The sequence below is a fragment of the Balaenoptera musculus genome, chromosome 2 (genome assembly GCF_009873245.2).
Source record: "Balaenoptera musculus isolate JJ_BM4_2016_0621 chromosome 2, mBalMus1.pri.v3, whole genome shotgun sequence".
NCBI classification, from domain to species: Eukaryota; Metazoa; Chordata; class Mammalia; order Artiodactyla; family Balaenopteridae; genus Balaenoptera; species Balaenoptera musculus.
This window is the reverse complement of record NC_045786.1, coordinates 10,092,244-10,108,643: the sequence shown is the minus strand read 5'-3', so window position 1 is coordinate 10,108,643 and position 16,400 is coordinate 10,092,244. Positions and strand designations below refer to the sequence as shown.

The following is a 16,400-nucleotide window of genomic DNA, read 5'->3' as shown; positions in this document are numbered from 1 at the left end:
TTGGGTGTCAACCCCTTTAGAGAGTTTTAGAGGAATCCAGAAGTTAATTAGATAAGCCTGGCTAATAGACTGATCGGTCCATTGACTATACCTTCATGTATCTTGTTGACAAGACAGTGATGTTGACTGTATTTAGCTTTATTTTGAATTGCAACTACGAAGGAGCTCTGTTGTTTATGATCGAATATTCAGACAGAAAAGAATTGGCAATTAGGTCTGTTCATACCATCCTTAGACAGTCATCACCTTTTGAGTCCAGGGCAAACCACTCAACAGAGTGTCCTATTTTCTCATTTTTGCCTTGTCTTTTCTGATCATCAGCCATTTGTCACTGATATTACTATGGATGTTAGCATGCCTGGTGGATGTCATGGTACATGACTGATTCCCAGGACAACTTCAACGGAAAAGGATTTTTTAACAGCACAAGTGTAAACAAGAAGTCGCCTGTCTTTGAATAGCTTTGGATTGCACCGGCATTTGAGTTTGCAAATATATTGAAAGAATGCTAGAAAATAAACTAGTGTCCACATTGCAAATCACGATTTTTTTTTTTATAGGGTATGTTTAAAGGAAGATTTTTAGAGTGTGTTTTAAGAAATATCAAAACCCAAAACAGTTTCTCTTGTTAAAGGAAATGCTCCTTTGGGATGTGTGTGTGTGTGTGTATGTGTGTGTGTGTGTGTGTGTGTGTGTGTGTGTGTGAGAGAGAGAGAGAGAGAGAGAGAGATGGGTTTCTGAGTATGGATTTCCTATTACTGAAGGATCTTTCAAGGTTCTTTAGCTAGAGAAATCATGTGTTTCGGAAGCATTTATTTTCACTGGATTCATCCTGATTCTGGTGCTCTGTCTAATTCAGGGCATCCCAGATATTTCAATCAACTTTCTACAGGACTCGATATGGTTGGATTAGCAGCAGACTGGCTGACCTCAACAGCAAACACTAACATGTAAGTAGCTAAATGTGTTTTTGTGTAATCCAGGATAATTATTAATGAGATTCCATAATCTTTATTCTACCTCTCATGTGAAAAATCTCTTTTTATTAAGTAGCCCCTAAAATAGTGAGACGAACTTCAGAGGAGTATGAATGTTTACTTTAGCTTAAAAGATAGTCCTGATATATCTTTCATGCAATCAAAGTTATACACCATGTTCTAAACACAAAAGGGACATTTTGGGGCATGTTGGATTTATAATTATGTATAATATGAGAGAGAAATGGGACCAGATGTTGTCTTTTAGATAGTGTTATAATGTTACTCTGCAATATATTTATTCACTGTGATAAATGACCCTTGCTCATTAAGCCAATGATTGAAGCTCTTGACTTTAGGAATATAGAAAACCGAGCAAAACTTTTTTCTCTCCGCTCAGTGCTATAATTGTAAATTGTTCTGCAGATTGACATTGTTCTGTAGATACTGTAATGATGAATTATTTCTTTGAGTTACAGACATAAAATGTGGCCATTACTACATTTCAGGTTCACCTATGAAATTGCTCCAGTATTTGTGCTTTTGGAATATGTCACGCTAAAGAAAATGAGAGAAATCATTGGCTGGCCTGGGGGCTCTGGCGATGGGATATTTTCTCCTGGTATATGATATTTTAACCTTTCTTTGTGTTTTTTCTTCTGATATGTCATGCCTTATTATGAACCTAGAAATGATTAAATATCTAGTCTGTGTTTCTGCATTAGGTTAAATAGGCTATATATTGATCAAAAGAATGAATGTGATTAAGTGCATGTGACCATTGACCACGCCTCCAAGCCAGCTACACCATGCTTGAATATTAATTATTTGTGTTCGAAAAGAGCCTAATCAGCAATGATATTAACCCAGTACTTCTGTGATCCTACACATAGGATGTATGGATCATGTGGAACAAAGGAGGGAAGATTCCTAATAAGGGAATTCTAGAATAAGGGGATTTCACTCTCCCAAGCATCAGTGAAAGGAGAAGTTTCTTAGAGCTAAAAAAGAGGGTGACGATTTCTTCAAGAGGTTTCTCATTCTTTTGCTTCTTTATGATGTCATTCAATCTTTCCAGTCTTTCCCATCCTGCCTTTTATCACCAGCCATTGCATTCTAAGCTCCGTTATTTACACCTCTTCCAGCCAAGAAAATCAACCTGAGACAGAAAGTCCTGCTTTTGGTTCCTGGGTCTGTGTGCGTGACCTCGGTTTGATGCAGAGATGAAATAAAAGTTAGGAAGGCAGTGGGAAGAGAGAGAGTCACTGACCCGTGGAAAGGAAACCTGGCGTGCAGACTGTCACCTCCTCAGCGGCAAGAGAGGGGTCTTCAGAATGGGTGTTACTGCCCCAGGGCTCAGTCCACGGAGACTGACCCCGCTGGGGAGGCCAGAGCCACACCTGCCATTGCGTCAGGCAGAGCAAAGGCCAAGTCGTGCTCCCTCTTCAGCAAATCTACAAAGACAAGGGGGTGATGAGGGAGAGAGAAAGTGAAGAGAAGGCAGAGGGAGGAAATGATGATGAGTAACAGCGGCCTCAGGGCCAAGTCTTAAATTAAGCAGCTTTATCTACAAGCTCAGATCGGCTATTTTATTTTCTGTTTTTAAAGCTATAGCATATGTTTTCAGGTGCTGAAGGAAAATGTGTTAGTTAAATGAAAGGGAAAATTTGCCTTTTTAGGTTTAAAGTCATTGAACACCAGCTGTGATGAATTTTAAGCTAGCTTTATTTTGTAGGGAACTGAGTATTTAGTGTTCCTTTGGAAAACCATCCCCAATTGAGGGAAGTTTGTCATCATTAACTGGAACTGATGCTCTTAAGGTGTTTTTTCATGAGGAACTAGGTAGGGTACAGAGATCAACGTTGTTTCTACCTTTATTCTTCCTTCTCTTGTAAGATCGGTTGTGTGATTGAGTTGTCCTGAGGGAACCAGGAGCACCTTGGGCTCTCTTTTAATGGTTCCCAAGAGTGGGAAGAGAACAGCTGCTCCTGTGGCCCCGGAAGAGGTGACTAAGGGGGGTTGGGCCAGGCCTAACTTACCTGGCTGGTCTTGGGACCCACCTGCCCCAGAAAATACAGAGCCAGAGAAAGACTCCTCTTTGGCAGTTCTGCTAAGCCAGGTATGGACTAAGGGCTGCCACCCTCATCAATGGTGGGGAATGATCAGGTAGAAGAGACTAGAACTTGATCTTGAAGCTCCTTCCTTAGATCCTGAAGACCCACATGCTCTGACCCCAAGGTGGAAGCCGTAGATGCCAGGCTACAGTGTAATGTAGACCTTGCAAAATCGGGAGGGGACAAAAGAAAAGGTCATTAGCAACCTGTTTCTGCCCTGCTTTCTGCAAGGCGTTACAGAGGAGAGATGGATCATAGCATCCTACTTGTTAATGGATGCCTTTCTGGGTAGCATCCAGCCTTATTCCCGGGGAAAGGGTCTTATGATTTAAGGGGTGGACATAAGGGAAATGACACATCTATGTGCCTGAGACCTGAGGGTCCCATTGCCTGGGACTAGACATGAAGAGTTAGGTCTGTGCTTGAATATATAGCGCAGCCCAGTTTCCTTACACCTCCATCTGTAACAGCGAGAGGCGACATGCTTCATGGAAAGCCCTTTGAGACTTCTAGAAGAAATCTGTTTATGGGATGTAACCCTCAGCCGGGAGCCAGAGGGAACTGGAGAACGTCACCGCTCAGGGAAATCTTGACTTATTCTCAAACCTTTTCCTATCTAACAGGATTTTCAGAATGTTTCGGGTCTTATTTTTGCACCCTTTCTCTGGGAGATTCCTGGGAAAGAAGAGCACGTAGGGCTCAGGCATCTGTCCTCCTGCCTGTGTTACACAGTGCAGTCTGCTCTGTCCGGAGACCCAGGAGCCTCTTCATCCCTCTCTGGACGGCTGAACCTTTAGATGGAGAATGACTGAGCCGTGAGACAAAGAGTGGGAAGCAGAGTGGGACTCCCTGGACAATTGTCCTGGGAAGTGCACTCTCTCTGTGTCCATCTTCCCCTTTTTATTCCTCTCTCCTTTCTCCCCAGCCTCTCTGAAAAGAACTAGGGCAGCGGTTCTCAACTGGGAGCTATTTTGGCCCCAGGGGATATTTGGCAGTGTCTCTGGAGAAATTTTTGATTGTCACAACTCATTTGGGGGCTGGGGGCATGTAGTGCTACTGGCATCTGGTGGGTAGAGGCCAGGGATGCCCAGGGAAGCCCCACCATAAGGAATTATCCAGCCCGAAATACCCCTGAGTGCCAGGATGGAGAAACCATGAGCTAGAGTGAAACTTCCTTTAAAAGCTGGTCCTTTGCCCACCAGCATCCTGCACCGTCAGCCTTTTAGACAAGGTGTCTGCTCAGAGCAGGCTTGACCTGGATTCTATTTGTTCTATGTCTCTGGGGTCCAGAAGAGGTAGGGATTGCCCTCATTCTGACTGACGACAGAGCCAGGCTCTGGGTGACTACTGCTCTTTGCCAGGTTGCCTGCTTGCATCAGAGCCCAGGGCAGAGACAAGGCAGAGATCATGGCCCTGCGTGGGCCATCCCGCTTGGTACAGAGAACCCTCCTGCTCCACAGCCACCAGAAGGGAAAGGAACTCAGAGAACTCACGTGATGGCAGAGCCCGGGCGCCTCCCCCTGTGGGTTGGGGGGGCTCGCGGTGTCTTCACTCTGCCTCGTGGTCTCACAACTCCCACACCAGCATATTCATTTGCATTCGCAACAATCTGCCTTCTACCTGATTAGCAAAAATCCTAAACTTTCCAACAATCCTGGGGAGAAGCTCACTTTTCTTTGCTTGTCAAATGAGACTCTACTTATAAGATACAGATCTTATGGTATGAAATCCTTGACAAACTTAGGATGACACATGAATAGTAATTCAATATGGACTTAAAATTCCCTTTGTTGTGTATTTTCCTATAATTATGAGATTGTAAGCATTAAAATTATATTTCAGTGATGTCATTGAGAGGGAAGAACCATCTGGAGGGAATTAACAGATGAATATGATGAGGTGGGCTTGGATGTTTACCCTCATCCTGTAAGGACTGTTAACAGTCCACCTCATTAATAGCAAATGGTCTTTCTCTGTCCAAGTGCAAGGCATTGCGTGAGCTGAAATGAAAAGAAATGTCCTCTCCATGAGGATATAAGTCTATCACAGGCCTAATGCAGAATGACCACACTGTCAAGCCGAGAAGGAAGGCAACACTTTTTAAGTTCTTAAAAGCCTCTTCAAAGGGCCCCTAGCAAGAGCAGAGTCAACTGCAGTTCCCCCAGTGACAGAGGTGGGTGTGGAGGGCTGGCACCCACCCTAGAGTTGGGCTAAATGCTCCTTCTCTGGACCCTCTTAGCTAGAGACTTTGAGTCTGAGGATTCAACTCAAAGGACAGCCAGTAAGAAGGTCTTCTCCTGTGTCCAAGGAGGACTCTAGGTCAATGGAAATAAGGAATGTTGCTTGCATGTGAAATGACGATGTTGACAATGACTAGAAGAGGTAACTGTTGTTGCTCTGCCTTTAGGTGGCGCTATATCCAACATGTACGCTATGCTGATTGCGCGCTTTAAGATGTTCCCTGAAGTCAAGGAGAAAGGGATGGCTGCGGTCCCCAGGCTCATTGCCTTCACATCCGAGCATGTAGGTGTCAACGTTCTTTCCAAGTTTAAGGTTATATTCCTTAAAGCCCCGGTTAAAAGGATGGTATTTGGAGATACTTTACCCCATGGTTTCTCTTTCCAGAAGATACTTCTCGGGAGAGAATGAGGGGAGAGATCAGCTGGGTGGTAAAATGGGGTGAGCTCCTTTGTCTTTGAAATTCAAGAAAAAGCTCAAAGAGAAAGCAGAATGCTTTTACCCCTCATTCCTGTACTTACTTCTCTGTAATAATGTCACGTGTTGGGGGAATGGGAGGAGGAGAGAGGGTAGAGTAACTATGAACTCATTGCATCATCAATGCTGTGCCTGTATAACTCAAAACTCCCAAGTATCCTGTTGATACAGTCTTTCTGTTATAAAGTTCCGATCAGATATTCTACCCTCTTGGTTCCGTGAGACACTTTTGCGGCTGACTTAACCAGAGGTTTTATCACGGTAGAGAAATGGTCTAGTGACTGTCATATCTCATCTCTGGGCCGGATCTGTCTCAGCCAAGCACAGGCTCCTGTCTACTGCCAGGCTGCCGTCCGGGCAGGACGCTGAGAGTTTGGTGCTCCAGGGAATGGTGCTTCAAATTCCTTCTATGGCCTTTAAAGAGTTAATGCCATCATTCCTACTACCACTTAGGCACTGGAAAAATGGCCCATCCTTTGCTCGTAAATGAAGCCAAACAGCTTTAGCCTGCCAAGCCGCCATCTTTCTCGCATGTGCCAGGGCAATGCAGCACGCAAGTTCAAAGCCACAGAGCAGCTATTTGAGCAAGGTGTTGGTTCCAAACTGTCCTGCCACACGCGACCTGCAGGGAACCAGAGTCTGTTCTTGACAGGTGTTCGTAAGCATCACCTGCTGCGTAATTCCTGAGATTGTTCCTTCACGACATCTGCTTCAAGGTAGCCTAGAGTCTAGAAAACAATTGCCTCAGAGATTGAAAAGCCCTCTGAGGGCCGGGGAGCTAGGAGATGGGGAAGGACTCAGATCTACTACAGAACTTTTCTTTCTCCTATTTTAAGTGGTGTGTGTGTGTGTGTGTGTGTGTGAGTTCATAACAAGGAAACAAAAGGCAAGTACCAATTGGAAGCCAGTGAATACAGTTCACAACCACTCGACTAGCCATGGAATTAAAGGAAACGAATGATTTATCTTTAGCATCTTTAGCATCTTGCTTTCAGTCATGTTATAGCATTATAATTTAATGCCCTTTCTCGATTTATAGGCATCAAATTTAGCAGCCTCTGATGTTTTACTTTCCTATTGCTGCTGGAACAAATTACTACAAACTTCATGGCTTAAAACAACATGAATTCATTATCCTGCCGTTCTGGAGGTCAGAAATCTGCAGTGGGTCAGGCAGGGCTGTGTTCCTTCTGGATATTGTAGGAGAGAATCTATTTCCTTGCCTTTCCAGTTTCTAGAGGCTGCTTGCCTGCCTTGGGTCAGGGCCACATCTTCCATCTTCAAAACCAGCAGCAGCAGGTCTTCCAATCCCCCCGCCCCCATCTCTGACCTCTGCTTCCATCTCCTTCGCTGGCCCTGATTCTCCTGTCTCCCTCTTTCTCTTGTGATTATACCCTGGTAACACAGGATAATCTTTCATCTCAGGATCCTTCATCACATCTTCAAAGTCCCATTTGCCATGTAAGGTAACATAGTCACAGGTTTAAGGGATTAGGATGTGGACATCTTTGGGCGGGGGGACACATCATGTATTCTACCAAGCCTAGGTCCCCACCATGAGACAACTCTCATTTCTCCGCTTCTCCAAGGGTAGAAAAACATAAGGTAATTTGTCTTCCAATTACGATTTCCCTAAAGTGGATTTGGATCCCTAAATAGTTACATGTTACTGTATTCTCAGACTAAAAAGCCCAGGTGATCTTATATTGGCATCTTCTTCCTTTGGTTTCCGTGTTGTTTCCACATCCTGAAATGAGGTTGACCGATCAGCAAGTTCCTTGTGCTCTCTGATTTCTGCACGAGTTTCTTGGGCTCAAGTTGGATGTAAGTTCACTCAACGTTGCTCAGAAAGTCCAGGTCATGTGATCTGAGGATAATTTTGCTCTGCCTTTGTTCCTTGATATTGTCAACTTCAATCTCTTTCTCCATTTTCCAAGAAAAGAAAGGTGATTCAGAAAGAAATGACTACAGCAACCATTCGATTCTCCTGCCTCCTTCTGGTATTTCTATCTGTGCCCATAATTACGGAAGAACATTTGAAAATTATGAACCTAAAGTATGAATCATTTCTAACTCAAAGATTTTGACAGATGAACTATCCTTCCAATGTACAAGACCTTATATCTGATTGCTATGGACCATTTCCAACTTCTAATAGACACAAGTTCATCTGATTGAACAACAACCTTGTGAGCCCGGCAGAAAAGAGATTGTTCTCAGTATTTTTTTTTAAATGAAGAGGCTGCAGATAACTAGGTAGGTAGAGCCAGGATTAAGCAGATTTCCTGACTCCTAGACCAGTGAGGGCCCTGCCCCAGCTACCAGTGCAGAAACCAGATTAAAAGATACAGCGACAGAGTTTTGTAAACCACAGATCATCAATTGCTTTAACATTTTATACCTTCCTGAGTCAGATTTCCACCAAGAGCTTTTTTCTTTACGTGAAGGTGATGCTAAACTGTTCCTTCTCCATGCCCCACAAAAAAAAAAAAAAAAATCCTCCTTGATACCCATAGGTTGGGCTGGGAAGGGCTTTTAGAGCTTGATTTAAAGAACTCCGATGTCTCCTGGAGCACTTGATCCAAACCATTCTGGACAGGTGAACCCTTAAAAGTGAGTCCTGCCTTGCAGCTCCAAGTTAAGAGGTAGCACAACCCCCGTGTCTAGTTGCTGCTGGGTTCCAGACCTCAGGGCCATTCCACCCTATTCATCCTTTAGTACCACTCCTTCTACCTTCAGGCCAGGCCAGATCTTTCCTTAGTCTTTTCGGATTTCACAGTCACTGCCCCCACCAGCCCCAGAAATAGATCTTCCCAGGCTAAAGAAAGAAAATTGCCAAGTCACTTCTCAAATGCCTTTTCTCCAGGCCTGTTTCCATCTCTGCGTGGAGGTTTCCTTCCTGAATCCCTTGACCTGCAGGGAGAAGGGTGATGGGGGGCTTCTGTGTGGATCCTGTGGGGAAAGGGGAGGCCAATGGCCAAGGCAGGAGCTGCTTCGGTTACGGTCTCTCTTTATGTTCTTGGAGAGTTTCCAAGGCCCAAGACTTTTGGAGAATCAAATGAGAGCCTTAAAAAACACTTCCCTCAGCGCCTGGGACATAGGGAGCTCTACATAAATATTAGGTAACTTGAAAACAACACCAACACCGTGTTTTATGGATGAAGAAGCCAAGCCCCAGAGGTGGAAGATGTTTTGCCCAAGGTTTCGTGTCCGGTCAATGGCAGCATCAGCTCTAGAGCCTCAGCTTTCCAACAATCCCAACACTGCTGTTTCAGCTCCTAGGCTGGCTGACCTGATCGCCACTCTAGCTGGCTGTTCTACATTCACTTGAAGCATCTTTTCTCAAATCCTGTTTTCTTCATGTTGGTTATTCTCATGCTAATACAATTTCCTGACCTATTGAACCAGGTCCAGTTACTGCCCTTTCTTCTGTTCTGAGCACAGAGTTTATAACTGGACGTGGTTAGCGCCATAGTGATGAAAATGGGGTTGAGAAACTGTCATCCTCCAGCACCCAGCCAGAAACTTCACATGTTCAGAAAGCAAAGGGTCATCTTTTGTTTTCTAGGTGACACTTCATTCTGTCTCTGCCACATCCCACAAAGCTACCCATCACTTTTCCAGCCACCAAAACAGACTAGAACTTTCCCTAGCTGATAAGCAGGGCAAGCTGGGTTTGTTTTTTCGAATCAAACCGTTTTCTTGAAATTCGCATAGGACTAAATCAAACAAATAGTATTGCGATGAAGAATAGAAGTACAGAAATCACTGAGTTGAAACAAGAGATAGCGTTTATGAGTTAGGAGCTCCAAGATGATTCTCCTCCAAAATGTAGAATCACAAAATTGGAAGGGATCTTAAAGATTATCTGGTTCAATACTCATCCTTTGCTGGAATCTCATCAAACTCAGCGATAGAAGAGCTTGGCAAAAATTAATCTGATGACTTTTAGGTCCTTTCTTGAAAGGAGGTTTAGAGGAAAGCTAAGATCCCAGCTCAGTAATCCACATCTATCTCTCTCTCTCTCTGAATCTTCTGAAAGCCCCAACCGTGAGCTTAATTCCAAATTCCTCTTATTTCCTCGTGTGACACAAGCTCTTCCAGAAATAACTTCACTGAAACAGCATAATCGCATCTAGGAAAAATGTTCCTTAGAATCACAACAGACACTGGGATCTTTCAGGCAAATCACCATAACTAAGTCATTCCTCTCTTAACACGCCAGGATCAGCTTGGGTCCACGGCTCCTGGAACCCATCACCAGTGTTCTGCTGAGGCCCCACGTGACCTCAGCCCACTTCCATGGGGAGGTGATTCTCATAATTTGCTTTAGAAAGATGTTTTCATATAACCACACTTTTTGAGAGGGTTTCAATTCCAAAAAATAGACGTCCTTTCTGTTAAAAACAAAAGCAAAAAACAAATGGTGACCCAGGCAGCTCAGAAAAAGCTCCCATGTCATGCTTCTCATTAGACAGAAACACTGACCGAACTTTCAGTAAGTGAACTAGTGAACCAGATTCACTTCACCCCTGGCACCCCGTCCTCTGCCTCTGTGTCCCTCCCTCCTTTTCCTTGTAGGGTCCTCATCACCCCTGTGTCATCTTCTCCTCTACCCAATCCCATCAAAACCTACTCTTAGGAAAGAACCTGAGAGCCATGTATATGATTGTAAAATCTAAGTGTTGCCTCTCCTGGGGGTATTTTCACTGCAATAGGAGACAAAGGAATGAGGAGACATTCTCAAAGAGCAGGCATTGTACTGTCAGAGAAGAGACAAATAAGAAGAGGACGTCACCCCTCCAAGTGCCCCTGAGATCACATTCCTCATCGGGTGGGTGGTTCTCCCTTGCTCCAAGTGCCAGGTCAGGAGTCACTGGATAGACCTATTTTTCTTCAGGTTAGTGGATGAAGCCCATAAGCTTTGGAATGGACTAGAAATGATGATAGGCCCTGCTCTGCCACTTTCCAGGACGTGACTTTAGATTACCTACTTCATTTCTTCCTCATCTGTAAAACAGGGATTATAATACCCAGCTCATGTAGTTGTTGGGAGGATGAAGTGAGATAATACAGTACCTGGCCTTTAGTAAACACTCCGCAAATGGCAGCTAACACTACCCTTGTAACCAGCCACCCACTGGTGTCCCGATGGGTAGAGAGCTGAACGTCTCCAGGGGGCAAGATGAAGGCATATCTGGGGCCAGTTATTTTCTTAAAATGGATAATGGCCCCTCTCCCAAAATACGAAGCAATGCCCAAGGATTCTCAGCTTTGGGAGAGTTTGGATTCTCTATTGTTACTTGTATGATATTGAGATTTTTTTACATGCTCCAATATGGCGTATGTTTATTTTAAGACATAAAGTGAATTAACATGTAATTTAAATTTAATTTTGTTTAATTAATTAACAAAATTCTGCTCAAGGTACCCAGAGAGACCTGAGGATAGCATCACATTAGGCTGGAGAATTGGAAGGGCCACAACTTTGTGGGCATCTATTGATGCTGGGTGACCTGTAGGTCCTTCCCATGCAGTAGCTACACTTCTCACACCAACTCTCACACCAACAAGAGAGGGATTCATCCTTGCAGCTGAGCAAACAGTGGTTCAGAATGAGAGAATAACTTGACTAACTAGAGCCAGGTCATTTTATCTCAAATGACCTCTCGCTTTTTTTTTTTTTTAATTTTTTAAATTGAAGTATAGTTGATTTACAATGTTGTGTTAATTTCTGCTGTACAGCAAAGCGATTCAGTTATATATATAATCTTTTTCATATTCTTTTCTATTATGGTTCATCACAGGATATTGAATATAGTTCCATGTGCTATACAGTAGGACCTTGTTTATCCATTCTATATATAATAGTTTGCATCTACTAACTCCTAAGTCCCAATCCATCCCTCCCCACCTCCCCCTCCTTGGTAACCACAAATCTGTTCTCTATATCTGTGAGTCTGTTTCTGTGTCATAGATAAGTTCATTTGTGTCATATTTTAGATTCCACATATAAGTGATACCATACGGTATCTGTCTTTCTCCGTCTGACTTACTTCACTTAGTGTGATAATCTCTAGGTCCACCCATGTTGCTGCAGGTGGCATTATTTCATTTTTTTTTAATGGCTAATGTTCCATTGTTTTTATGTACCACATCTTCTTTATCCATTCATCTGTTGATGGACATTTAGGTTGTTTCCATGCCAAATGACCTCTTTCCACTACACATTTTCATTTCACTCTTCTCAGGATCCTGAAATCATGGAAATAATTGCTTTCATGTGACTGCATACATGCTTAGTGCTGGTGTTCATGTTTGTCACCACACATGCCCGTTGGGTCTACTTAATCCTGGTACCCACCATTCCTTTCTTTTAAAATATACTTAAGGCACAAACTCACAGTGGGGTTACTTTAAACTATAGCTTTGAGGGCAAATAATAAGGTAGCAGCTTCACAGAAATGCCTTGTGTGCAGAGCCATATCACCTCTGACTCACATGGGTCTCTAAGAACGTGGCGGGCAATCCCCTGCCCTCCAAATCACGATCATTAGAAATGAATGAGGCGGTCTCCCAGAGTACAGGCTTCTTTGTACGTCAGGTGCTTTCAAAAGCAGGGTGCCCTTTTCGACCATTTGATGAGCAGAAGCAAGAACAAGAGCTACCAGTTTCTCTGAGACAGTATAGGAGGCAAACTAGGGGGTGTTGGGAAAGGGTGTGGAGAAGTAGGAGGACAGGGAAAGACTATTGGTCCAGTCATCGATGATGGGGGAAGGGGCTCCAGGGTATGGGGAGGGGTTAAAGGAACAGATTCCGGCTCTTTCATAGGTTGGACTTCAAGATTTCCTTGCTGGGCATCCGTGATGTGTAACGATGCGTAATCCATCCACCTGTGTTCTGTGTTCCTACACACACGTGCCATTCACTCCACCCACAAAGGAAAGGCTGTTGGTAGAAAAGGATCAAATCCAAGGACGATCGATAGACCTCAGAGCTAAGAGGTAAAGCTTTGATAGACTGTCAGAAGAGTTAGGAGCTGAGTATTCCAGCCTAGTGTGTCCTTTTTCTTTGTTTGAAGTCTTTGGGTTCCTTCTTTCTTTCCCCCAAGCAGCTCGTCTGGTTAGAAGGGCCTACAACTGCTTCCTGCTTGGGAAGGACCCTGTGGGAGGCTGTCTGGGGTGGGTGCCAAGAAGACCTCTGGACATGCTTTTATTTTATTTTATTTTTGTTGTTGTTGTTTCAACTATTACCCTTTATTATAATTATCACTATTATAAGTGAATATGCAAATATCCATAGAACAATTTCTTTTTAAAAAATTTTTATTGGAGTATAGTTGATTTACAATCTTGTGTTAGTTTCAGGTGTACAGCAAAGTGAATCAGTTATACATATACATATCACCACTTGGATGTGCTTTTAGAATAGGCCATAGATAAGAGGCATAGGGGTCCATTTAGCCCACCATCATCTGGCCCCAATCACCAAAGCCACACGTCAACATTGTGGCCAGAGATTTATGGCAGCAAATAGTGGATATTTCCCTGAACTTGTTCTCTGCGCACATGGTCAAATTCAACAGATGCTTGTTAACTATTTCAACAAAGTCTTTGCCCTCGTGCAGCCTATCCTAGTCAGGGAAAGACAGTAGACTAATAAATATCTACTCTCATGTCAGGTGGTGACAAGAGAGTGGCATGGTAATGGGCTATTTTGCAACATGGTCGTGAAAGGTGTCTGTGGAGGTGATCTACAGCAGAGACCTGCATCAGATGAGGCAGGGAGCCACATGCATAGATGAGGGAAGGGTTTTCCAAGAAATGGAACAGCAAGTAAAGAGGTCCAGAGGCAAGAACAAATTTAACAAGCTCACAAAAGACCAGGAAGGCCACTACCACCAGGTAGAGAGCAAGAGGGGAGGGGAAGAGGGAGATGAGGTAGGGGCGATAGCTGGCTACTGAGGGCTGTTATGATCATCTTTGTGTCCCCGGAGTCTCATACGCTTTCCCTGAAACCCTGCTGCCCACGAGGCAGCTGAAGCTGAGCCTCGGTTAAATATCTGGATGTGACCAACAATGGCTTGAAAGAATTAAGGCGGCTTTCTAAACTGCTTATCTCAATTGTAATAGAGGAGGAGAAACCGGCATGGCAAGAGACCGAAATGCTTTGTCTCAGAGCTTTCTACCATTCCCCTTACTCTCCCACCATCCCTAAAGATAGGAGACATTTATTGTCCCCATTAAAGAAGAAAGATCCCTAGGCATATTCTCCAGTCTTGGGGATGGGTGGGAGGGGCTCTCATTCTTACGCCTTCTTACTCTGGATAATCTCATCCCACTCAAGCCCCAAAGGGTTGCTTCTTTTAAAATTACAATTATTCTATAACTGTAAAATCCCATATTTAATTGCACCCAGTTAAAATATCAGCTGAATTATGTAGCCCGTATCTAGATTACTTACGATTTTTTTTAAAATATGGAGAAATTAATCTTCAACCTTGAGTTTTTCATTTAGTGTAAAATAAAAATCATATGGGTTTTAACGTCTGTTACCCTTGAATAGAAATATGATTTAGTCCTAAGTAACGACTAGATTCTATCAGGGGGTCTATGTTATTTTTCCAGAATCAGGGTGGGGGGAGGGGGCTCTTCATTAACTCATCCCCCAGCCATTCCATTGATGAACAACTGATCATTACAAGAGCCCCGATGATTTGGGGATGCAATAGAATCCTTGTAGCTTCCAATTTGTGTTCATGGTTTTACCTTCTGAAGTCACCCAGAGCATCTACCCCCATCCTGGCACAGCCCTTCAGATGTGAACCCGCCATGCCACGTGTCCCTAACTCCCTCTGCTTGTGACCAAGCATCCTCTGAGCTCTCTAGATACCTGGTTCCCAGGGTCCTCAGCCTCCAGGACGCTGCCCTCTGCTCTGATCTATCAACAAGTGGTTCCATTAAACATGGTGCCAAGGAGTAAGAATGATTCTCCTCGCATGTTCTCACCAGCACAGGGAGTCCTGCCATTTAAGCTGTCTTCACGGTTTCTTCGTCACTAGGAAGTGTCTTTTTTTTTCCACTCAAGTGCCTCCTCTCTTAGGTCCCTGGCTATTTATGGATAACATTTAGCTATTTCCCTGCTCCCTCTCCTGAAAATGTAACCAAACTCACTGTTTGGTACCTAATTTTCTTTTTCATTCCTTTGTTCCCCATCTTGAAGCTTCCTGTTCCAGCATGTGTTTTTCCTTTAAATGTGCGGCATTTGGGATGGTGATCCATTATCCTAGGTAATTGCTCCTCATTTGAGAATCCCCATTCTTCCTCATTCAAGACCAGACAAGACTACTTCCTCGCATTGACCGGGTGCACCAGATCTCTTACTTACCCCCAGGGGGCCATTTAGCTGTTTAGTGCTGTCAGAAGTTCAGGGAGGAAAAAAATAGAAACAAAACCAATGAATCACCGAAGTCATAATTAGTAAAAGTTTATGGTACACACGTTACCAAATCCAAGCTCAGTCTGCCTGCTGCACGACAGGCCAATAATTGGGAGACAAGGTGTTGAGGCAAGGAACAGCAACTTCATTCAGAAAGCCAGGTGTCTGAGAAGATGGCGGACTAGCATCCCAGAACACCAACTTATTGGGGTCTGGATGCCAGTTTCTTTTATAGAACAGAGAGGGGGAGGAGGTGAGGAAGTAAAGTAAAAAGGCCATAAGTCTTGCAAAATATCTCCTGGCTTGGCCAGCATTGGTGAGGGGATGTGTTAATTTCTTCTTTTCTATAGCCTTTCACAGGTGGGCAGGGTCAGAATGTCTCCCTGTGAGCTGAATGGAGGCACTTTAGTTTAACATTCAGGCAGAGGGGCAGGGTTCCTGAGGCAGGCCATTATGTATGCTTACAGTTATAGATAACATCCTTTTACTGATTACAGTAACAAAAGCAATGAAAAGCAAAGGTTGAAGTAAAAGAAACAGATCCAACATGGAGTCAGATTTTGCTCTTCCCTGTTACACACATACCGAAAAGACAGTTTGCAAACCATGAGCACTCCAGCCAAAACGTGGAAGGAGACTCAGAGGTAGATTTTACAAAGCAGCTTATATAAGGTTGAGGCAGTGACTGCTGATTCTTCCCAGTGATTGGTTGCAATATTAGAATTTTCTTAAATGAAAGGGAATTGGTTAGTGGTTCCCTCATATGAATCGGGGAGAACAATTTAAGTCTCATGATTTTCAGAGGCGTTAAGTGAGAAGTGACCCAGGTCAAGTGAGCCTCACTTGTCTTGCAAAATCAGCTAAATTAAGCTTTGCTTCTCTGACTAAACTGGTTTTGTCTGCTCAGGGAATTTTCAAGTCTCCGTTTGTGTTTGATTTTAACAGTGCTTACGCGCTCATTCACTGAGGGGCCTAATTTGGGTAGTGCATGCTTACTCAGTGGGGCAGCTGGCACCTCGATTCTGTGCCCTCCTGGCAGAAACAGACTTAGTGCTGTTTTCCCCTGAGCATCTTCTTTCTGGGGTGGCCCAGGGATCCAGTATCTATGTAAGGGAGAACACTTTTTTTTTTTGGTGGAGGAGTCATGTATCTTTCC

At 43.8% G+C, this 16,400-nt stretch overlaps 1 protein-coding gene across 2 annotated transcripts in view; it reads left to right on the top strand.

Annotated features, from left to right (window-relative positions):
• GAD2 (glutamate decarboxylase 2) overlaps positions 1 to 16,400 on the top strand; it is a 66,731-nt gene that overhangs the window by 6,524 nt on the left and 43,807 nt on the right. For both annotated transcript variants that reach the window (XM_036840302.1, XM_036840295.1), the window contains exons 5-7: positions 860 to 950; positions 1,487 to 1,599; positions 5,499 to 5,614. In XM_036840302.1, coding sequence (XP_036696197.1) covers positions 860 to 950; positions 1,487 to 1,599; positions 5,499 to 5,614 — 320 coding nt within the window. The remainder of the gene's footprint in view (positions 1 to 859; positions 951 to 1,486; positions 1,600 to 5,498; positions 5,615 to 16,400) is intronic.